The sequence below is a fragment of the Rhinopithecus roxellana genome, chromosome 12, assembly GCF_007565055.1.
Source record: "Rhinopithecus roxellana isolate Shanxi Qingling chromosome 12, ASM756505v1, whole genome shotgun sequence".
NCBI classification, from domain to species: Eukaryota; Metazoa; Chordata; class Mammalia; order Primates; family Cercopithecidae; genus Rhinopithecus; species Rhinopithecus roxellana.
In genome coordinates, this window is record NC_044560.1 from 28,205,155 (window position 1) to 28,229,481 (window position 24,327).

The window sequence follows — 24,327 nt, forward strand, 5'->3', positions numbered from 1 at the left end:
TGGAGCACCTTGCACACAGCTTGTGGGAGTCAGAATGGGCAATAAGGACCCTGTCTTCCAACAATCAGAAAATAAGAATAAACCCTGGGAAAGGGGAGAATCAGGTTTCCAGAATTACGTTATTAGATTCAAATGTCTAGTTTTCAAACAAACAAAAAAAAATCATTAAAGCATACAAAGAAATGCCAAAGTACAGCCCCAGCTTGTCCAACCCCCTGCTGCCCATGGGCCACACGTGGCCCAGGATGGCTCTGAATGTGGCCCAACACAAATTCGTAAACTTTCTTAAAACATTATGAGTTGTTTTTGGTGATTTCTTATTATTTTTTAGCTCATCAACTGTTGTTAGTGTTGGTATACTTTATGTGTGGCCCAAGACAATTCTTCTTCTTACAATGTAGCCCAGGGAAGCCAAAAGATTGGACACCCCTGGTATAGCCCATTCAAAGGGAAAACATAAACCAAAAGGAAAAGTCTCTGAGAAAGATCAGATAAAAGAATTGTGAGACAAAGATTTTAAAACCACTGAAAGATGATCAAAGAACTGGTAGGGCACAGTGGCTCACGCCTGTAATCCCACCATTTTGGAAGGCTGAGGCAGGTGGATGGCTTGAGCCGAGGAGTTCAAGACCAGCCTGGGCAACATAGTGAGGTCCCAGCTCTACCAAAAAAAAAATTAGTTAGCCATGGTGGTATACACTTGTAGTCCCAACTACTCGAAAGGATCACTTGAGACCAGGAGGTAGACGCTGCAGTGAGCCATGATCATGCCACTGCACTCCAGCCTGGGTGACAAAGTGAGACTGTCTTTAAAAAAAAAAAAAGAAAAAGAAAAAGCTGGGTGTGGTGGCTTATACCTATAATCGCAGCACCTCGGGTGGCTGAGGCAGGTGGACTGCTTGAGCTCAAGAGTTCAAGACCAGGCTGGGCAACGTGGCAAAATCCCATCTCTACAAAAATTAAAAAATTTGCTGGGCATGGGTGCTAGATACTCGGGAGGCTGAGGTGGGAGGATTGTTTGAGCCCAGGAGACTGAGGCTGCAGTGAGCCATGATCATGCCACTGCACTCCAGCCTGGGTGACAGAGTGAGACCTTGTCTAAAAAAAAAAAAAAAGAAAGAAAGAAAAAGGCATGGAGAAAAATCAAGAAAACAATGTACAAACAATGTAAATATCAATGAAGAGACAGAAAACCTAAAAAGAAGCCAGAAAGAAATTCCGTAAATAAAAAGTACAAAACTGAAATGAAAAATTCACTAGAGGGATTCAAAAGCAGATTTGAGCAGGCAGAAGAAAGAATACATGTATGAAGACCGGACAACAGCAACTATCAAGTCTGATGAACAGAAAGAAAAAAGACTGAAGAAAAATCAACAGACCTGGAGGACGTGGGAAACAAGTGGACTAACATAAGCACTACGGGGGCCCCAGAGGAAGAAAAAGGGAAAGAGGCAGAAAGATTATTCAAAAAAAGAATGGCTGAAAACTCCCCAGGTTTGATGAAAAACATGAATGTAAACATCCAAGAGGGTAAATGAACTCCAACTAGGATGTACTCAGAACTCGGAGATCCACACTGTAATTAAATACCATGAAGTCAAAGACAAAGACAATGACAATCTTAAAAGCAGCAAGGGAGGCTAGGTGCAGTGGCTCACGCCTGTAATCCCAGCACTTTGGGAGGCCGACGCGGGCAGATCACGAGGTCAGGAGATCGAGACCATCCTGGCGAACACGGTGAAATCCCGTCTCTACTGAAAATACAAACAAATTAGCTGGGCGTGGTGGCAGGCACCTGTAGTCCCAGCTTCTAGGGAGGCTGAGGCAGGAGAATGGCGTTAACCCGGAAGGCAGTGGAGCTTGCAGTGAGTGGAGATTGTGCCACTGCACTCCAGCCTGGGAGACAGAGCGAGACTCTGTCTCAAAAAAAAAAAAAAAAAAAAAAAAAAAGCAAGGGAGAAACAACTCACACATGCAGGAGATTCTCAGTAAGATTATCAGCAGGTATCTCATCAGAAACTGTGGAGTTCAGAGGGCAGTGTCCCAGTGTATTCAAAGTACTTAAAGAAAAAAACCTGTCAACTAAGAAATCCTTTGCCTGGCCAAAAGTAAGGGAGAAGTGAAAACATTCCCAGATGAACAAAAGCCAGGGAGTTTGATACCACTAGACCTACCATCCAAGGAATGCTATCAGAAGTCCTGCAGGGTTGAAATGAAAGCACACGGACAATACCTTGAAGCTGTATGAAGAAATAAAGATCTCAGTGAAGGTAAGTATTATGATTGCAACAACGATGTGTAATTCCACTTTTTGTTTTCTACCTGATTTAAGAAACTAATACATTCAAAGAAAACGAGTAGTCTATAAAATCCAGTATTATTGGCCGGGCGCGGTGGCTCAAGCCTGTAATCCCAGCACTTTGGGAGGCCGAGACGGGCGGATCACGAGGTCAAGAGATCGAGACCATCCTGGCTAACACGGTGAAACCCCGTCTCTACTAAAGAAATACAAAAACTTAGCTGGGCGATGTGGCGGGCGCCTGTAGTCCCAGCTACTTGGGAGGCTGAGGCGAGAGAATGGCGTAAACCCGAGAGGAGGAGCTTGCAGTGAGCTGAGATACGGCCACTGCACTCCAGCCTGGGAGACAGAGCAAGACTCCGTCTCAAAAAAAAAAAAAAAAAAAAAAAAAAACAAATAAAATCCAGTATTATTTTAGCTTTGATTTGTAATCCCATATTTTGCTTTCTATATAATTTAATAGATTAATGCATAAAAATAATTATGTCTTTGGAAACACAATGTATAAAAACCTAATTTTATAACTTCAGTAATTGAAAGAAGATGGAGATGGAGCTCTATAGAAGCAAAGTTTTTGTAGGAGGTTATCAAAGTTAAGCTGGTATAAATTCAAATTGGAGTGATATGTTAGAATGCTAAATGTAATCCCCACGGTTATCACAAAGAAAATAGTTACACAATATACACAACAGGAAATGAGCAGGGCATTACATTTCACTTCAAAAAGCGAACTAAACACAAAATATGACAGTAATGCAGGAAATGAGCGAAAAGTCTTTAAGGCACACAGAAAACAAATAGCAAAATGACACAAGTAAGTCCTTCTTTACCCGTAATTACTTTAAATGTAAATGGGCTAAATTCTCCAAACAAAAGACAGAGATTGACTGAACAGATTTTGAAAAGCACTATTCAGATATATGCTGTCTACTCACTTCAGATGTAGACACAAATAGATTGAAAGTGAAAGGATGTAAAAAGTTACTACATGCAAATAGTAACCAAGAGAGTAGGTGTGTGTATAAGTCAGTCACACCAAGACAAATAATGTATGATTCCACTCATATGAGGTGTGCAGAGTAGTCAAATTCATATGGCTCTCGCCTGTAATCCCAGCACTTTGGGAGGCTGAGGCAGGCAGATCATTTGAGGTCAGGAGTTTGAGACCAGCCTGGCCAACAAGGTGAAACCCCATCTCTACAAAAATTAGATGGGTGTGGTGATGTGCGCCTGCAATCCCAGCTACTCCGGAGGCTGAGGCAGGAGAATGGCTTGAACCCGGGAGGCAGAGGTTGCAGTGAGCCAAGATCACGCCACTGCACTCCAGCCTGGGCAAGAGAGCAAGACTTTGTCTCAAAAAAAAAAAAAAAAAAGAAAAAGAAAAAAGAGAAAAGAGAAAAGAGAAAGAAGACCAGTGATCGCAAAGGGTTGGGAGAAGGAGGAACGGGGAAATTATTGTTTAATGGGTATAGAGTTTCAGTTTTGCAAAATGAAGAAAGTTCTGGAGATGGATGGTGGTGATGGTTGCATAATGTGAAGATATTTAATATTCTTGAATTATATACTTAAAAACAGTTCAGAAGGTAAATTTCACGTTATGTGTATTATACCACAATTAAAAGTGTTAATTTTTAAAAACGTGGGTAGTAGGATTTCATTGTCTTGCTTATTTCATAAGCCTTAATATATTTTTTAAAACACCTAACTTTACTCTTTTTTTAAAGTATTTTTACAAACACACACACAAACACAAATTATTTGTCTTTTTTGAGACTGGCTGGAATGCAGTGGTGAGATCATAGCTCACTGTAGCTTCAGTTTCCCTGGCTCAAGCAATCTTCCTGCCTCAACCTCATTAGTAGTTGGGACTATAGGTGCACGGCACCACACCTGGCTAATTTTTTTGATTTTTATTAGAGACGTGTTTGGCTATGTTGCCCAGCGTGGTCTCCAACTCCTGGTCTCCAACTGGCCTCCCGAAGTGCTGGGATTATAGACGTGAGCCACTGGACTAGGCCTACTTGCTTTTGTTTTTAACTTGACTCTTCAGCCTCCCATATCTTGATACTTGTGGGAATAAAGATCTCATTACTAGTACAACCATCACTACCATTACCACAGCTGCCACCAACACTGGTTGGGACCACTGGTAAATCAAAGCTTTACTGTTCAGGCTATTCACAAAAAATCTCATTGAGAAGAACTCATAACAGCAAAAAGACACTTAGGTCCCATTAAAGTTTCTGCTTGGTATGAATACTACCTCTGGTGTGAATCTTACATCTTTTTTTTTTTTTTTTTTTTAACTCTTTTCAAACATGCAGACATATTTGAAATACGTAACAAATCACCTATCAAATGCAGTCAATTACACATCAAAGCAGGTGTTTCCACTCTTTATTGTCCCCTAACATTCCAATTGGTAGAAGAAAAAACCACCCGGAGGCAAAAAGACCTGTGTTCAAAATCCAATGAACTGCATGGCCTTGTATTAATTATTTAACATGTGTATACCTTACTTCTTGCTTATTGGTAAAGAGAGAATAATAATACCTACCATAGAGGTAAACTGTGTGGATTAACGTTTTCAGTGGGATCACGCAAGAGCATGACCTATATTAAAACCACCACCTGGCCAAAATACATGAGTATATGACAACCATTATTATTGTGCTTACTTGAATGTCGATTTCTTGAGGGACAGTCTGGCTTTGAATCCAATTATACACCTTGGCCAGCTCCTCTTTTTGCCCATGAGAAAACTGGGGCTGCTGCTGCCTCATAGTTTCTAACTTTTCTAGGTCTTCTTTTAGCACAACTTCTTTAACCCTGAAAACAAACAAACAGAATCATAATAGTCCTGAATAAGACACAGGGTTCTTTTCATGTCATGTAAGAACAGCACTTCTTTTTGGCTGGTAATACACCTTACACTTTCTAATACATGAGGCATACATTAAAAAAAAAAACTAGATCATTTCCTTGTCAAGTTGGTAAAGGCTTTTTTCTTGGTGGAAAATATCTATATGATGTTTTAATGAGGTGTATGGAAGAAAGAGATTTCCCTTAGCTTTTTTCTTTTAGAATAAGGCAAAAAAAATCAAGAGTCTAAAACAAAAAGTTCTTGTACTTGTGTGCCATCTTGGAAAGCACCGACTTTGTTTCCTTGTCTCATGATGTGTAAGATCTGTTTAGTCTGGATCTGAATATAGGTGATACTATCACTGCCATCCTTATTTTAAGAAATCATTCATCACTTGACTTCAAATGAATAAATTTGAAAATACATTTCTCAAAGGGAATTTATAAAACATTCAATAATTATTTTGTCTTTAAAAACACATTAAGAAACCATAGGCCAGGTGCAATGACTCACGCCTGTAATCCCAGCACTTTGGGAGGCCAAGGTGGGCAGATCACCTGAGGCCAGGAGTTCAAGATCAACCCGGCCAACATGAGGAAATCCCATCTCTACTAAAAATACAAAAAGTAGCTGGGTGTGGTGGTGCATACCTGTAATCCCAACTACTTGGGAGGCTGAGGCAGGAGAATCTTGAACCTGGGAGGCGGAGGTTGTAGTGAGCTGAGATGACACCATGGCACTCCAGCCTCCAGAGTGAGACTCTGTCACAAACCAACCAACCAACCAACCAACCAACCAACCAACCAGCTAACCAACCAACCAACCAACTCCGTCTCTACTAAAAATACAAAAATTAGCCAGGTGTGGTGGTGCACACCTGTAATCCCAGCTACTAGGGAGGCTGAGGCAGAAGAATCACTTGAACCCAGGAGGTGGAGGTTGCAGTGAGCCAAGATTGCTGAACTGCACTCCAGCTTGGGTGACAGAGAGAGACTCTGTCTCAAAAAAGAAAAAAAGAAACCACAAAAATAAAAAAAGTGGGTCTTCTAAAGTGCTTTCTTACCTCTCAGGTACCTGATATGTCATGAGAACACACTCAGGTGTCTGCCGTATCATTCTCCAGATGGACTCTTCAGCGACATTAGGAAATGTTTCTTTTTTCTGTACATCCTGAGATTGCTGCTCATTTTGGGTGATTTTAGAATAAACACTACTAGTAAAGTATATACTGCTGTCGCTGCTTCCTGTCAAAAATCAACAACAAATAATTAGAAAAGACCTGTCTGACTGATTTGCCAAACTGGCTCTCATTCTTTAAAGACTCTTGCCTCGGACAGTCCTCCTCCTCAGCCAGTCCAACCATTATTTCCGGGAAAGTTCCTCTTCCCTGTGAACAGCCTCCTGGTTCTTTGGTCTTCCTGAGATCTTTTTTTCCATTCCTAATGAGCTATCACTCTCAAGGTTACATACATTGCCCTTTATCATCACCCATAACTGTTCCATCTCCAAAATCATTAACATCTCAGCTGCACTTTCTCATTGGCTTGTTCAATTATTTCAACTATAAATGTGTTAACAGTGTGTTAAGTCTTCCTGTAGTTCCTTAGACTTATTTTTCCCTCTGACTTTTCATAACTGTCAAAATGCCAACTCCGATAAAGCCAATTATTGACTTTGTTCTTACCTAAACCCAAGTAGCCAAATACATAGAGAAAGTCACATACAACAGGGTACAGTGTTTCTACAATAAAAAACTCATCATCACCAACCTCAAATGCACCATTAAAATGCTACAGTTCTCTGGTCATGCACTAACCTACCCCCAGCAATGACTATTTTCAACTTCTCTATTTCCTCCCTCAATCTCACCTATTTTATAAGGAAAAAAGCCATCAGAAAGCAACTTAATCATCTTTATGATACCAAACATACACAATTAATGATATATGTACCCCCTCCTCACCTTCCTCCTCTCACAACAGAGAAACTGTTCATCCCAAGGACCATCCCTTTACGGCTGCTATGAAGCCTTATGGATCATTCCTTTCCTAGCTTGCATTTGACCCTTCTAGATCCTTCTCACTGACTTTGAAGGAATTAAAAATACCAATTTGTCTAATTTTTTAAAAAAAGTATGTACATAAAAAAGTAATAAAAACATTTTCTTCATTAAAAAATATCTTTAGGTTGGGCGTGGTGGCTCACACCTGTAATCCTGGCACTCTGGGAGGCCAAGATGAGAGGATTACTTGAGGCCAGGAGTCTGAAACCAGCCTGGGCAACACAATGAGGTTCCATTTCCATAAAAATAAAAAATTAGCTGAGTGTGGTGGTACATGCTGGTAGTCCCAGCTACTCAGGAGGCTGAGGTTGGAGGATTGCTTGAGCCCAGGAGTTTGAGGCTACAGTGAGCTATGATTGCATCAGTGCACTCTAGCCTGGGTAACAGAGTGAGATCTTGTGTCAAAACAACAACAAAACACGCACACAAAACAACTTTAAGAGGTTATTACTGATTAAAGCAAAAATAATAACAGTGTTATTGTGGGTTTTTTTACACATTAAAATGTATGACAAAAATAGCACAAAAGACAAGGAGGACATGGAAGTACTCTGTCTTAAGGTTCTAATAAATAAAGTGATAGAATAGGTATAATATTTGAAGGTAAACGGTGATAAGTAAAAGATGTGCACTATAAAACCTAGAGCCGGCTGGGCGCAGTGGCTCACACCTGTAATGCCAGCACTTTGGGAGGCCGAGGCGGGCGGATCGCCTGAGGTCAGGAGTTTCAGACTAGCTTGGCCAACATGGTGAAACCCCATCTCTACTAAAAATACAAAAAAATTAGCCAGACGTGGTGGCGCACACCTGTAGTACGGGCTACTTGGGAGGCTGAGGCAGAAGAATTGCTTGAACCCGGGAGGTGGAGGGTGTAGTGAGCCGAGATGGCACCACTACACTCCAGCCTGGGCAACAGAGTCTCAAAGAAAAAAATAAGATAAAATAAAAATGTAAAAAAAGTAAATCCTAGAACAAAAACTTAAAAAAAAAAAAAAAAAAGGTATGCTTGAGAAGCCAATACACAATTAACCCAAAAGGAGGAGAGTAGGAGGAAAAAAAGAAAGGGCAGATGAGACAAACAGAAAATTGGTAGCAAGATGAAAGATTTATCTTAAACCTAACCATATCAACATTCACATTAAAGGTAAATAGTCTAGCAAGCATTGCAGTTAAAAGGCTGAGACTGTCACATGAATAAAAGTACCCAACTATATGGTGGTTATAAGACTTACTTTAAATATAAAGACACAGATAAGTTAAAAGTAAAAAGATGGAAAAAATTTACCATGTAAATGCTAATCAAAATAAAGCTGGACTGGATACACTGATATCAGACAAAGCAGACTTCAAAGCAAGACATATTTCAGGATAAAGAGAGCAATTCATCAAGAGAATATAATAACCTTAAGTGTATATGCACTAATAAAAGAGCTTCAAAATACATAAAGCAAAAACTCACTGCACTATAAGAAAAAATAGAGAAATTCACATTTATAGCTGGACATATAAGACCTGTATCATAATAACTTATAAAACTGATAGAAAATCATAACAGAAAGTTGGATCAATGTTATCAACCAACTTGATCTAATTTACATTTAATGAACACATGACTCAACAACAGCAGAAAGCATATTCTTTTCAAATGCACATGCAACATTTATCAAGATGGACCAAATTCCGGATCATTACACAATGTCTCGGTCAATTTAAAAAATACAAAACAATGTTCTCTGACTGCATTTAAATTAGCAACAAAATAAAAATATCTAAAAAAAAAAAAAAATCTCCAAATATTAGGAAATTAAGCCTTTCTAAATAACTGAAAGATCAAATAAGAAAATACAAGTGAAATTAGAAATATTTTAGACTGGCCAGGCACAGTGACATATGCCTGCAGTTCCAGCTACTCAGGAAGCTGAGGCCAGAGGATTGTTAACCCCAGGAGTTTGCGGGTGCAGTGAGCTGGGATCATGCCACTGCACTCCAGCCTGGGCAACAGAGTGAGACCTTGGTTCAAAAAAAAAAAAAAACTACTGAAGCTGCATGAAAATAAAAATACAACATACCAAAATTTGAGGGATGCAATGGTTAGAGCACTCAATAGCATTAAATGTTTATACTGGGGGGAAAAAAATCTCAGTTCAAAGACCCAACAAGCTTCTACCTTAAGAAATAAGAAAAAAACAAAAATCCAAAGTAAAGAGAAAAGAAGTAATAAAAATTAGAGCATAGGCTGGATGCAGTGGTTCACGCCTGTAATCCCAGCACTTTGGAAGGCCAAGGCGGGCGAATCATGAGATCAGAAGTTCAAGACCAGCCTGGCCAACATGGTGAAACCCTGTCTCTACTAAAAATGCAAAAAATCAGCCGGGTGTGGTGGCAGGTGCCTGTAATCCCAGCTACTCCGGAGGTTAAGGCAGGAGAATCGCTTGATCCTGGGAGGTGGAGGCTGCAGTGAGCCGAGATCATGCCACTGCACTCCAGCCTGGGCGACAGTGCGAGACTCCGTCTCAGGAAAAAAAAAAAAAAAGAGTATAAATCAATAAAATAAAAAAAACAAAAAGCAATAGGCAAAAAACCCCCAATGAGATCAAAAGTTCTTTGAAAAGTTATTAAAATTGATATACAGTCAGATTGAACAGGAAAAATATTAATACCAGCAATAAGAGGGGTACATTACTATAAAACCTATAGACATTACAAGGAAAAGGGAATATTTAAAACTTTATGCCAATACATTCAACAAATTAGATAAAACAGATACATTTCTTAAAAGATACAAATTACCAAAGATCACGAAGAAACTGATAACCTGATTAGACCCCTATCTATTAAAGAATTTAAATTTGTTATTAAAATCCTTCTTACCAAGAAAACTCCAGGCCCAGAAAGATTCACAGGTAAATTCCACCAAACATACAAAGAAGAAATAATAGCAGTTCAGCACAAACTCTTCCAGAAAACAGAATAGCAAAGAATAGTTCCTAGCTCATTTTTTGAAGCTAGAATTACTCTGATACCAAAACCAGACAAAGACATTACAAGTAAAGAAAGCGAATGGACCAATAGTCTGCACAGAGATGCAATAACGTGTAACAAAACATTAGGAAGATAATCCAACAATACATAAAAAAGGATAAAAGAGCATGACCAAATGCAAGGTTAATTTATTATCAGAAAACTGATGTACTTCACCATATTAATAGAATACGGGAGGAAAATCACATGATTATCTCAACAGATGCAGAAAAGGCAACTCAGCAGACTAGCAGCAACAGAAGGGAACTTCCTCAATCTGATAAGGGCATTCAAGGAAAACTTACGTTTAACATCATACTTAAGGTGAAACACTGAGTGCTTTCCCCTTAAGACTGTGAACCAGGGAAGTGTCTATTTTCCTATTTCTATTAAACACTTCACTGTGGGTCCTAGCCAGTTCAATGAGGCAAGACAAATAAATAAAGACATACAGACAGAAAAAAAGAAGATTATATTTGCAGATAATAAAGACTATGTAGAAAAGTCCTGCAGAATCTACAAGAGCTACTAAAACTAATAAATGAGTTTAGCAAGACTGCAGAATACGAGTTAAAAACACACAATTTGATTACATTTCTACATGCTAACAACAAACAACTGCAACTTGAAAATTTTAAATGCCATTTACAGTAGCATCAACAATTATAAAATCCTTTGAGATAAATTTAGCAAAACATGTGTAAGAGTTGTAGGCTGAAAACTATAAAACGCGGCTGAGAATAATTAAAGACCTACATAGAGAAATTGTCTTGTGGATCAAAATACTCAGTATCATTAGGAAGATAATTATTCACAAATTGATCATCTACAGATTCAACACAATTTCAATCAAAACACCAGAAGACTTTTTTGTAGAAACTGAGAAATGGAATCTATAATTTATATGGACAAAGGACCTAGAATATTCAAAATCATTTTGAAAAGAAGAATTAAGTTGAAGGACTTACTTCACCAGACTTCAAGACTTACTTGAAAGTTACATTACTCAAGAGTGTGGTATTGGCCTAAAGCTAGCCATACAGATCAGTGGAACAGAAAACAGAGTACAGAAATAGACCCACACATATATGGTCAAGTTATTTTCAACGAAGTCGTCATGGCAATTTAATGGGGGAAAGATTAATCCTTTGAACAAACAGGGCAGGAACAATTAGATATCCCAATGTAAAGAAAGGGTATTGACCCTTCCTCATACCATACACAAAAATTAACTCAAAACGGATCACAGATCTAAGCTACAAATGCTATTAGGGGTGCGTCTCAACAGCATCATGCTAACTGAAAGAATCCTAATACGAAAGATGGCATGCTGTCTGATTCTATACACAAATCACAGGAAAAGCAAAACTAAAGTGACAGCAAACCAGTGGCTGCCAGGAGACCAAGGGTCAGGGCAGAGATGGACCAGTGAGGGTCACGAAACTTTTTGGGGTGACAGAAATGTTCTATATGGTGATTGTGGTAGTGCTTACACTAAGGTACACATCTGTCAGAATTGTTTGTACCCCTAAAATTGGTGAATTTTATTGTGCATAAATATACCCCAATATACCTGACAAAAAGAAAAAAGGAAAAAGAAAAAAACCTTGTACCTCACATCAGTGCCTGGGGTACACAGTGAGAGCTTATCACATAGTGAATGCCTGGCAATGGAGTTTGAAACATTGGTTGTCCTGATCCACTACCTGATGCTGCAGAACCAGTTCCGGATGGAGATTCGCTGGGAGGTGACCCTGCGGACAGAACACTGGCAGTAGGATGGGATGGAGTCCCGCTGGGAGGCGATCCCATGGACAGTGTGCTGGCAGTAGGATGGGATGGATTCTCCCTGGGAGGTGGCCCCGTGGACAGTGCACCGGTAGTGGCAGGACTGCTTTCACTGCCACTGTTGCCTGTAACACACTGCTAGAAAGTAAGGGCAATGAAAAGACACTTTAATCTTCTTATCACAAAATACAGTAGAGTCCTCCTTTATTCATGGTTTTGTTTTCTGTAGTTTGTTACCCGTGGTCAACCGAGGTCCAAAAATAGTAAATGGAAAATTCCAGAAATAAACAGTTCGTAAGTTGAAAATTGTGAGCCATTCTGGTAGTGTCATAACATTTTGAGTGTCTCATTGTTTCCAGCCTGTGATAAGAATCATCCCTTTATTTTGTGCCTCCACACTGTATGTGCTACCCACTTGTTAGTCACTCAGTAGCCGTCTTGGCTGTCAGATCTACTGTGGTGGTATCGTAGTGCTTGTGTTCAAGTAACACGTATTTTACATAATAATGGCCCCAAAGTGCAAGAGGAGTGATGCCAGCAATTGGGATACACCAAAGAGAAGTCATAAAGTGCTTCATTTAAGTGAAAAGGTGAAAGTTCTCAAGAAGGAAAGGAAAAACCCCATGTGCTGAGAGTGCTACAATTTTAGGCAAGAATGAATCTTCTGGCCGGGCGCGGTGGCTCAAGCCTGTAATCCCAGCACTTTGGGAGGCCGAGAGGGGCGGATCACGAGGTCAGGAGATCGAGACCATCCTGGCTAACACGGTGAAACCCCATCTCTACTAAAAAATACAAAAAACTAGCCGGGCGAGGTGGCGGGCGCCTGTAGTCCCAGCTACTCGGGAGGCTGAGGCAGGAGAATGGCATAAACCCGGGAGGCGGAGCTTCCAGTGAGCCGAGATCGTGCCACTGCACTCCAGCCTGGGCGACAGAGCGAGACTCCGTCTCAAAAAAAAAAAAAAAAAAAAAAAAAAAAAAAAAAGAATCTTCTATCCGTGAAACTGTGATGAGTAGATTTTATAACTGTTCTATGTTATTAGTTACTGCTGTTAATCTCTTACTGTTCTTAATTGATAAATTAAACTTTACCATAGGTATGTACAGTATGTATAGAAAAAAACATACTGTATATACGGTTCAGAACTATTCACAGTTTCCAGCATCCACCAGGGGTTTGAAACATATCCCCTGGGTAAGGGAGACTACTGTAACTGGAAGATCTTCAACTTCATATGTTAAACAGAATAAAATTTACATATATAACTAAGAAGTAAAAACTTTCCAGCCTATCCCTAAGAAGTAAGTTCCTTTGTAAGTAATATTAAGGCACTACTACTTTCTCAGTACCTGCTACATGCCAGGCACTGCACAAGTAGTTTTTTTGTCACTCAGCAAATACATACTGAACATTTTATACATTCTAGGCACTGTGTCAAATACGAGGAATATAATAATGAACAAAACAAAGTTCCAGCTCTCTGGGAGCACCCTCTGCATAGGGATAAGTACTATATAAATACATCATTTAGCCCTCAGAGTAAGTTATGAGGAATTCATCTTTCCATTTTCCTAATAAGGAAACAGAGGCAAAGAAAGGTTAAATAACTTGTCTAAGTGAATCTAACTAGTGACCGAGCTGGGATTTGAATCCATGTCTTAATCCATAGCCCAGGCTTTACTCACTGTAATACACTGCCTTGCCTTAGATTTTTAGCAAGCACACTGATACCAGGCTTTCAAAAGTGAGCATATTTTCTTGATTTGTATCACTAGATTTTGAGTATCTGTTAAAGAGGAGTATTATACCTTGAAGGGAAGGTCAAAGAATCTGTGTAAATATTCACACTTGCCTTGGATTCTATACCTAAATATAGCAACATCAGATTCCAAAGTTTAAACTGCTAAATAAACCTGAGAATGGCTTTTTAGGTAAAGGGAGGAAAAGTTAAAGGAAGTAGACCCAAAAAGCTTTTGATTTTGAAAAAATGACATGTTTAAGTGTGAAACTATAAACTGGCTACTCTACTGATAATAAAAAAGGTAGCTCCTAACCCTTCATACACACTTGTTGTCCTGCGACTGTGCATGAAGAAGTACAATCGTTAAATTGTCAACATCGCTTATTCCTATCTCACCAGACCATAACCCCGGTTGTAAGTAAACAAATACATATTATAGGCAATGAACACTTAAGCGTAATACGTGGATCGAATTTTAAAGAGCGGAGGGAATCCAGTTCACATGAAAACTTAAAAGCACTTTGGAAAAAACCTCACAAAGTATCTAAGAAACTAGAATATAGATGATTCTTTCGTGTCTACTTTCCAGAGCCAGGCAGATGTGCTTCGTGTTTACACACAATTAGGCTGACAGGCTCGCTCACAGTAGCCATGCGGATTACCTACTGAGGATGTCTGCGCTGAGTCCCAACGTGACCACCTTAACTTTAGTAAGATATTCACTTTCTCACTTGAGCGCTGAAAATGAGCATCACTTACATACTCGGCTTGTGGGCACGTACTCCTTCTCATCTGATCTGGAGATTCAGAGGATCTGGGCATCTCTTCCTGAAGTAAGTTTAACTGCAAGGGCGAGCTGCTTCTCGAAGTAATGAACGGGTGCCCCTCGCTTTGTGCCTCCCACTTTTCCTCCTCTCTTGTGCGGTTGGTTACTGAAGCGGGTGGGTCCACGGCTGGAGTCATTGCTGACGACATTGAGGGTGATATCGCAGAAGAGGCTGTTGCCCCCAGGAATGGACATGGAAAGAACGATGGCGACAACAGAGGGCAGACATGGGGGTCAGGCAGGAAAACGGTCATAAAAGTATCCAAGTAAGGAGAAGAAAAAGCTGGGTAAGGCTGTAGGCCCTTGGACAACGGCTGCCCATGCAGGCCTTCCGGTGCAGTTCCGGGGGTTGCGTATTCTCTTCCGGGACAGGTCGCGGCTGGGAGGGGAAAAGCTGGGATGAGATAAGGGGCCTGGCTGGGCACCATGGCGGCAGGTGGGAAGGTCGGGCCCGAGGTGTGCGGAGAGGAGGCCGTGGAGGGGCAGCAGGGCTGTGCGTTCTGACGCGCTCCCCTGTGGGGACCAGAGCCCGCGTTCGAGCTGCTGCTGTCCGGCGGCTCCGGCAGCTTCTTCCTTTTGTGCTTCCCTTTCCTGCAGCCGGCCAACTGCGTCTGCTTGGAAGTATAATCTCCTGGAAGGATAAAGATAGAGACAAATTATGTAAAATTAAACCCAAAAAGAAGAGAAGGATGCCACTTACTGGTAGTTATAAGTAGCTGACAACGAATGTGCATTTGCCAATACTACCCAAATGGCAAAAAGTGGCTCTAAAAATATGAACAAAATTCCGGATAAAACCAGTTGCTATCAAATAAACTTATTTCAGCATCTCTCAATCAGTTTCTCACAAAAAAAGTTTCTCAGATCTAGGATCTAAGAAAGAACCTACATAAATTGTTGATGTAAACAATTGTTTTCGCATCTTTCCATCAGCTTCTTATAAGTGAAACTCCTATTGTTTACTCCTTATCTCCTAGTCCTTAGATATAGTTTGTAACATCTACATAGATTAATGGCATTTATTTTTAAAAACTTATGTACCTTGAAAATATGAATATTTAGCTTTGCTTCTGCTTTCTTGCTGAAGATAGGAGCTGTAGGGGGATGACAGGATCTTTTCTCGGAATTTATCAACATAATTCTGCTCTTCCTTCTGGGTATGGGCTGACAGAACAGCCGCTGTGAGCCCCACATGTTTAAATTCTTCTGAGGTCAAAGGGGCTGGCTGCATGTTCAGAGTCCAGGGCTCACAGACGAGGGTGGCATCCCTGGCTGAGGTGGAAGAAGACATACTTAATTTTAATTCCTATCAATTATTTGTATTGATTTATTTTACTTTTTGTTAACTACCTTTCAATACATTTTTACAAACATTATTATAATTGCTGGAATACAAAAAATCATTAGCATAAAAATTCTTGATTTTCTGTCTATATTCTTTGCACAAATGCACATCTTACAGTTGTAATAATCAATATGTACACATTTATTTAAATCTTGCTTTTATTGTAAACAGTTTTCTCCCTGAATTCTTCAAAATTTCTTTTTATCTTTGAATTTATCTTTTAAATAGGTAATCCTGTGGTTCAAAAATCAGCAAGTATTAATAAAGACACGTAGTAGTACATTCTCCTCACCCCGTCCATGCTCTGTCTAGTTCTCATTTGTTACCCCTGCAGAAGACCATTCCGCTGGAGTGCAGTGGCGCCACCTTGCCTCACTGCAACCTCTGCCTCCCGGGTTCAAGTGATTCTGCCTTAGCCTCCTGAGTAGCTGGGACTACAGGTGTGTGCCACACCACGCCTGGCTAAGTTTTGTTTTTATTTTATCTTATTTTATTTTATTTGAGATGGAGTTTTGCTCTTGTTGCCCAGGCTAGAGTGCAATGGTGCAATCTTGGCTCACTGCAACCTCTGCTTCTTGAGTTCAAGTGATTCTCCTGCTTCAGCCTCCCAAGTAGCTGGGATTACAGGCATGTACCGCCACGTCCGGCTAATTTTATATTTTTAGTAGAGACGGGGTTTTCACCGTGTCGGCCAGGCTGGTCTCAAACTCTTGACTTCAGGTGATCCACCTGCCTCGGCCTCCCAAAGTGCTGGGATTACAGTCATGAGCCACCGCACCTGGCCCTTCCAATTTATTATGTATGAACAAGCATGAACATAGATTATCTTCCTCTGTGACCCCATCTTTACCCAAAGGCACATATGTACATTAGCCATCAACGCACCTTTTTCACTTTACCGTATCCCTTGGAGAACTTTATCAATGGCTGGACAGTTGTCTCATACTTTTACACTGCTGCGGAGTTCCATTTTATATGCATAGCACAGTTTACTAAAGTGAACATCTGTGGGTGGAGTTTGGGTTGCCTCTTTTTATCTGTTTATTTATTATTGATATATAATAGTACATTAAAGTTTATTTTATTGATATAGAATAGTTATATATATTTTTGGGTTGCTTCTAAAAAATTACTTCTAAGAACAAAAGATTTTGTGGTGGACACTGTGGAGGGCTCCCCCAACATCCATTCCGGCTTGCCCCTGTGGTGCAGTATCCAGGTGGTTTGGGTGGATGTGGCCCCACTCTACATCCAGAAGTGGCCTGTGACTAAATCAACACCACAGGGGGCTTTGCTTCTGGCCAAGTTGGAGTAACAGGGACCAAACTTACCCTCCTGTCTGAGATTAAAAAAAAAAAAAGGCCTAAATATACAAAACAATAGGTTTCAGACACTGAAGGGAAGTGACCCCCGAGGATAAGAAACAAGGGAGGTGAGCCCGAGGACTGCCCCAGCGTGCAGCCTAGAGGATTTCCAAGGATTCACCAGGGCATTCATGGGAGGAAAACACTACGAGAGGATTAGCAGGAACAAGAGCTGAAGCTCACACAAGCTATAGAACAGTAGCGGTTCCCATCCGCCAGACTAGAGACTCTCCTAATTCCCGAGGCATCACAAGGAGCACTCAGGAAGGTCTCGCCTTGGTAGCAGAGGAAAAATAGGCCTCGACTACACACTATTGTTCCTGCCTAGCAAATTTAAAAAGCAAAGCCTGAAAGGATCAATCTGTTTCCAGGTAACTTCACTGGGACCCAGAATAAAGATCAAGAATATTTACAGGAATACAAATATATTTGGTACCCATTCACAGTATCTGGCATCCAATTAAAAAGAATCACCAGGCATGCAAAGAAGCAGGAAAATACAACTTCATAATAAGGAAAAAAGGCACTGAGAAACGGAGTCTACAATTTATACAGACAAAAGACCTAACAGTCAAAGCAATCTTGAAAAAGAATAAAGCTGAAGGATTTAAACTACCTGATTTCAAGACACTGTACAGCTACATGAACCAAGACCCCTCTCTACTGGTATAAGGGGTTTATCAATTTTGTTCATCTTTTCAAAGAATCAACTTTCAGCTTTAATTTTCTCTACTGTCTGTTTTCTATTTTGTCGATTTTTGCTTTTGTCTTTTGCTTTTGTCTTTTATTATTTCCTTCATTCTATCTTGGACTTATTTCATTCTTCTTTTGCTAACTTTTTAAACTGTAACTTTAGATCACTGATTTGAGACATTTCTTCTCTAACAGCATTTTTAAAGCTATCGATCTTACAAGCCCCGTTTTTAGCTGCATCCCATACATTTTAGTATGCTGTACTTTCAGTATCATTGATTTGGAAATATTTTCTAATTCTCTTTGTGATTTCTTTTTTGAATCATAGATTTACAAATGTGTTGTTTGATTTATAAACTTTTGGGTTGAGACATCTTATTACTTATTTTTAATTTAATTCACTAGCCAGAGAACAGTTTACATACCATTAATCCTTTTAAATCTGAGACATAGTATAGTCCAACATGTCGTATTTCTCAGTGAACATACTGTGTGTACTTGAAAAGGCTGTGGATTATGCAGTCACTGGGCCTCACATTCTCTAAGTATCAATTAGACCAAGGTGGTTGATAGTGTTGTATGGATCATCTGTTTCTTATTTTTTCTATATATTTTTATCAATTTTCCAAATATAATTATGGAAAGTCTATTTGCATATTTTTGCTTCATAGCTTTCAAAGCTGTTATTAGTGAATATACATTTATGACTGTTATGTCTTTCCTGATGAATTGACCGCCTTGTCATTATGAAATGATGTCCTGGAATCTATTTTACATATATTAATAAGTCACTGCAGCCTTCTGATGTTTACTGTTTCACTTGTGCATTTTTTTCCATTCATTTACTTTCAATCCATTTGTGAATTTCATTTGTACTTTGTAGAGAGCATGTAGTTAGGTCTTGAGTTTTTAAAATTTGTTTTGAGAATTTTTGCCTTTTATGTATTTACTTATTTTTAGAGACAGGGTCTTGCTCTGTCACTCAGGCTGGAGTACACTAATGTGATCAGAGCTCACTGTAGCAATGAACCCAAGATGGGCTCAAGCTGGGCTCAACTGATCCTCCTGCCTCAGCCTCCCAAGTAGCTGGGATTACAGGCGTGGGTCACCACACCTGGCTAGTTTAAAAATTTTTTGTAGAGATGGGGTTTCACTGTATTGCCCAGGCTGGTCTCAAACTCCGGGCCTCAAACAATCTTACCTCCTCGGCCTCGTGCGTCCCTGGGATTACAGGTGTGAACCACTATTCTTGGCCCAATTTTTGCCTTTTAATTGAAGTGTTGAGTCAATTTTATGTCATCATTGACATAGCTGGATATAGAGCTATTATCTTATTATTTGGTTTGTTCTGTTTCTTTTTTGTTAATCTTTTCCTCCTTTCCTGCTCTTCTTTTGGATTGAGTATACTTTAAAATTTCATTTTATTGATTGGCTTAGCCATTGTATCTCATATCCCATCTTTTAAAAAATTATTTTAGGGCTGGGCGCTGTGGCTCACGCCTGTAATCTCAGCACTTTGGGAGGCCGAGGTGGGCAGATCACCTGAGGTCAGGAGTTCAAGACCAGCCTGGCCAACATGGTGAAATCCTGTCTCTACTAAAAATACAAAAATTAGCTGGGTGTGGTGGCAGGCGCCTGTAATCCCAGCTATTCAGGAGGCTGAGGCAGGAGAATCACCTGAATCCAGGAGGCGGAGGCTGCAGTGAGCCAAGATCATGCCATTGCATTCCAGCCTGGGCAACAGAGTGAGACTCCTTCTCACAAATAAAATAAAATAAAATAAAATAAAATTTAAAAAAAATTAATTTTTTGTAGACAGAGTCTCACTATGTTGCCCAAGCTGGTCTCAAACTCCTGCATTCAAGCAATCCTCCTGTCTTGGCCTCCCAAAATGCTGGGGTTACACGCATGAGCCACTGTGCCTGGCCTACATTCCATCTTAATTAGACCCTGCTTTAGGTTCAAAATATCTGTAATGGCAACGACTCCTGGAGACTAATGGTCAATACTTGATTCCCTACTCTACTACTCATGGGCTGTGTGATATTGGGCAAGTTAAGTTACTTTGCCTATTTGTGGCTTCATTGTTCCACATATGAAATGAAGATATTAACTTGCAAGGAAATGTATTTGTGACCATGGTCCTCAGACACAATTCATTTGAGTCAGGATGCAAACTGAGGGAATGAATATGAGCTTTTCAGAAAGCAAAAGACATAGAGATATGTTTTAAGGAACATCTGGGCTCTGATTCTGCTTTTTCTCCATGGAATAAAGATGTGGCCCTGTAAATGTTGAGGATGATTTAAGATCAGGAGAAACTAATATCAGTAAAAATTTCCTAAGCATACGGATTTTAGTATAAATTCATTAAAAATGGTAATATAAGAGCAGAGTATAGAAAGCAGAGTGGCAGAATAAAAAAAAGAGCTTTTCATATTGGGTGATACCCTCCCTTCCTGCATGGGCTGTATTATGGACAGCTACATGCCCATACAGGAATGCAAAATATTAAAAGGCACACTAAAAAATGTGCATATGCTCCTCTGTGGAAGGGCTAGCTCAGTTCCAGTGAAACTCTACTTTTGACTAATTAGAAACGTAATGCTCTCTGGTCTTTCCCCACCAATCCACAGATCTCCTGTCAGTACCATGCTCTCCATCTCACAGGTTGTTGGAAAGATTTAATGAGATCATACCAATGAAGAACTAAGAGCAGAGAGTGGCACAAAGAAATGGCTCGACACATATTAGCTGATAGACCACTGGAGACTAGCAAAGATAAAGCACAGATCATGTGAAAACCCAATTTAACATATTTGTCACCATTCCTTCATCTACCCAAATTGTTATTAGTGATGAAAATGTCAAACGGACAGGTGGCAATAAGGAGGAATAAAAAGAAGACAGTAGAATAATTACCAAGTAATTATGGTGTTAAATGAAGAGTTTTAAAGAACTCTATTCATTGCTATCACACCAATACAAAAATCTGAACGCATGTGTGACTGAGCTCATCACAACTTACAGGATGGTGAAATGCAGGTGAAAGGAACACATTCTTTAAAAGTCAGCAAGGAAGTAACCTCACACAGTCCCATCTATAATTGCATTAACAATGGCTAACACTAATTGAGGGCTTACTAATACCTACCTACTAGGTACTGTATTAAGTGCTTTTTATGTGTCAACTGATTTCACTGACGAATAACGTAACTGAGAAATACTGTCCAAAATATGTAACCAACACAAACGTGATGTTTCCAGAAATACTTTTACTGAACTAAAGAAAGGAAAAAATATGTGTAGTTTAGAAGTTATAACTGAGCAAATGATATTCATGACTTTTGTTTTCTTATCACAATGTAGTTAATATTGAGTATATTTTCAAAGTAAGAGGCGAGTGTGGTACCTGTCTCTGGTGGGACGTGGACAATGGTGCTGCTGTAACCACACTGGCTTATGCCCGACCCCAAACTCAGCACCGCCGTGGACAGAATCTGTGGAGCTCCTCCTCCTGCATCTATGGACCGTCCATTTGTTGGCATTTCTGATTTAGGTATGGTTGGGATTTGCAAACCAGCTGGTGGTGTAAGAGAAACTGACAGTGAAAAGAAAAATTCCCAACAAGAAATTTATATAAAAGACCCAGTTTACAGAAGTTTGTAACTGAGAAATTAAACCTTACTGGCCATAAAGAGGTAATATGACACCAGAATTTTATGCTTACAACAAAATAAATATAAGACATTAAAGAGAAACATGAAGGATGTATTTACAGTTCTTTGAATTTAACTCCGAGGGGCATTCTTGTTACCTTGTAAGGCTTGGACATCATCTGCCTTGTGGTTCTGTTTGTCTTCTTCTGAGGAGGAAGAAGTTGTATTTGTACAGGAGATACACTTTCTTTTTAAAGCTGGAATGTTGTAGCTCTTCAGGTATCTGTAACAACATAATTAGGCCACATATTCTTAGCTGTTCCCTAACTGTGCCATTTCCCACCTCTTTGCTTCTCTCACGCCAGTTCTGTTTGGGATACTTCATACTTTTCTTTGATAAAGTCTTCCCTGACCATCCTAGCCTCAATCACTGGATTGTAACATTTCTTTTACTGTGGTCTTGAATTAACCTTCAAATCTTATGTCACGGGTGTCCAACTGGCTTCCCTGGGCCACACATAAAATACACTAATACTAATCATAACTGATGAGCTAAAAAAAAAAATCACAAAAAAACTCATAATGCTTTAAGAAAGTTTATGAACTTGTGTTGGGCTGCATTCAAAGCCGTCCTGGGCCACATGCAGCCTGTGGACCGCGGGCTGGACGAGCTTGCCTTACACCATTTAATTCCGACAAAAATAGGTCTTGTCTTCTGAACTATACCACAGTTCCTTCAAAGAAGGAATGCATCTTCTAGCTTTTTGTGCCTTCTGTAATGTTCAGCGTATGTGTTAGGCACGCCATCAATATCTACTGATTTATAGTGAAACACCAAGTCAGAGCAGCTATTAAAAATTCTATGAAGTCTCTACAGTGACAGTGTATGCTTTTGGAACAGACTTACATGGTATCCAAACTTGCGGTCTCATACCTGATGACACTGTCGATACAGTTGATCTGTTGATAGGATGGGCTGTGCTCATCGTTCCTCAAATCCTCGTAAGGCTCAGTGTACACACTATTATTTTTCAGTGTTTGGTGGAAGGAAGTAAAGGTTTTATAATCACCTGAAACAGAATAAAGGGATGTGCAATTAAAGGTACCCAGCATGTAATTAAGAACATATACTTTCTTACTAAAATTAAATCATGGCACTTTATCATGTATATATCAATAGAATACTATGCAGCTATTAAAAATGAGTGCAGATCTAAAATGCACTAATAGAAAGATACCCACAACACACAATGTGAATAAAATAAGGTGCACAGCACATTACATATAGAATGGCTACAACTGTATTTAGAAAAATAAGTAATGAAACCAAAATTTCCAGCAAAGATTATCAAGGAATGAAACCATAGGTTTAAGGTTCATGGGGAACTTTCCAATGTTGAGCTGACACTGCCTATACAACTGATCAACCCTGGCAATCACTAAGGGTGGAATGTGGGAAGACCTGTGCGTCTTACGTGATGCTGTGTGAAGTACACAGCATCTCCCACGTGGAGCCTGTGTCCAACAGAACTTTCTGTGATGACTGATGGATTATTTGTGCTGACTAGTATGGTAGCCACTAACGTACCTATTAAGCACTTGGAATATGGCTAGAGCAACTGGGAAACTAAATGTTAATTGTATTACATTTAACTATATTGAATTTGAATTTAAATTGCCAAATGTGGCAAGTGGCCACCATTGTAGAGGTAGGTACAGAGAGAAGAAAAAACCTCCAGGCTTAAGCACTAAAAACTTCCTGTAAAGGACAATGAGCCAATAAAGGAGACTGAAAAAGGGCAGCTGGAAAGATAACAGAAAATCCTGCAAGGTTAGGCCTCACAGTAACCAAGAATGAAAACTTTCTCAAGGAAGGAGTAACTAATTACGTCATGTACTACTGAGAAGTTTTGTAGAAGTGTTAGATGCTGGTCATTTTTAGCTGGCTTGGAAGAGGCTTCTCTATTTTCAGAAGGTATTATGGAAAAATGACTGTATTACCTTTCACTCATTAATGATTTTTAACTTTTAATTTTGAAACAATTTTAGACTTGAAGAGTTGCAAAAACAGTACAATAGAGTTCCTATATGCCTGTCACCCCGCTTCCACTAATGTTACCATGGTCTACAACCATAATAAAATGACCCGAACTAGGAAATGAACAGTGGTACCATTCTACTAATTGGAAAACAGATCTTCTTTGGATTTTATCAGTTTACCACTCAATGTTGTTTTTCCGTTCAGGGTCAGAACTTTAGTGGGATGGCCTTCGATTTGAGTTTCTCTGATGTCTTCTCATGATTAGATCGAGGTTATGCATTTGGGGAAAGAATGCCACTGAGGTGCAGTGTCCTTCCTCGCGCATCATCCCAGGGTACAGGATGTCAATATGTTTTGTTACCTTGTTCATTGGTTAACATGGTGTCTCTCGGGTTTGTTTGTCCTGTGTAAAGTTACTATTTTACAATGTAATAAACAAATAATATGTTTTGGAGGAATACTTTGCGATCACCCAAGTATTCTGTTTCTTTAAAACTTCTCAAAGTTTAAGTTCCCCATTAACCTTTCACCTGTAGTTTCATTCCTTGATAATCTTTGCCTGAACCATCTGTTTTATTCTTTTTTTTTTTTTGAGACGGAGTCTCGCTCTGTCGCCCAGCCTGGAGT

General features: G+C 39.7%; 1 protein-coding gene across 5 annotated transcripts in view; it reads right to left on the reverse strand.

Moving 5' to 3' along the window:
• PER3 (period circadian regulator 3) overlaps nucleotides 1-24,327 on the reverse strand; it is a 62,443-nt gene that overhangs the window by 3,792 nt on the left and 34,324 nt on the right. For 3 of the 5 annotated variants that reach the window (XM_030912760.1, XM_030912757.1, XM_030912756.1), the window contains exons 14-21: nucleotides 22,594-22,729; nucleotides 21,818-21,942; nucleotides 21,413-21,583; nucleotides 15,640-15,870; nucleotides 14,532-15,229; nucleotides 11,952-12,171; nucleotides 6,226-6,406; nucleotides 4,978-5,128 (exon numbers count right to left, since the gene is read on the reverse strand). In XM_030912760.1, coding sequence (XP_030768620.1) covers nucleotides 4,978-5,128; nucleotides 6,226-6,406; nucleotides 11,952-12,171; nucleotides 14,532-15,229; nucleotides 15,640-15,870; nucleotides 21,413-21,583; nucleotides 21,818-21,942; nucleotides 22,594-22,729 — 1,913 coding nt within the window. The remainder of the gene's footprint in view (nucleotides 1-4,977; nucleotides 5,129-6,225; nucleotides 6,407-11,951; nucleotides 12,172-14,531; nucleotides 15,230-15,639; nucleotides 15,871-21,412; nucleotides 21,584-21,817; nucleotides 21,943-22,593; nucleotides 22,730-24,327) is intronic. The other 2 variants (XM_030912759.1, XM_030912758.1) reach the window with 1 other exon arrangement.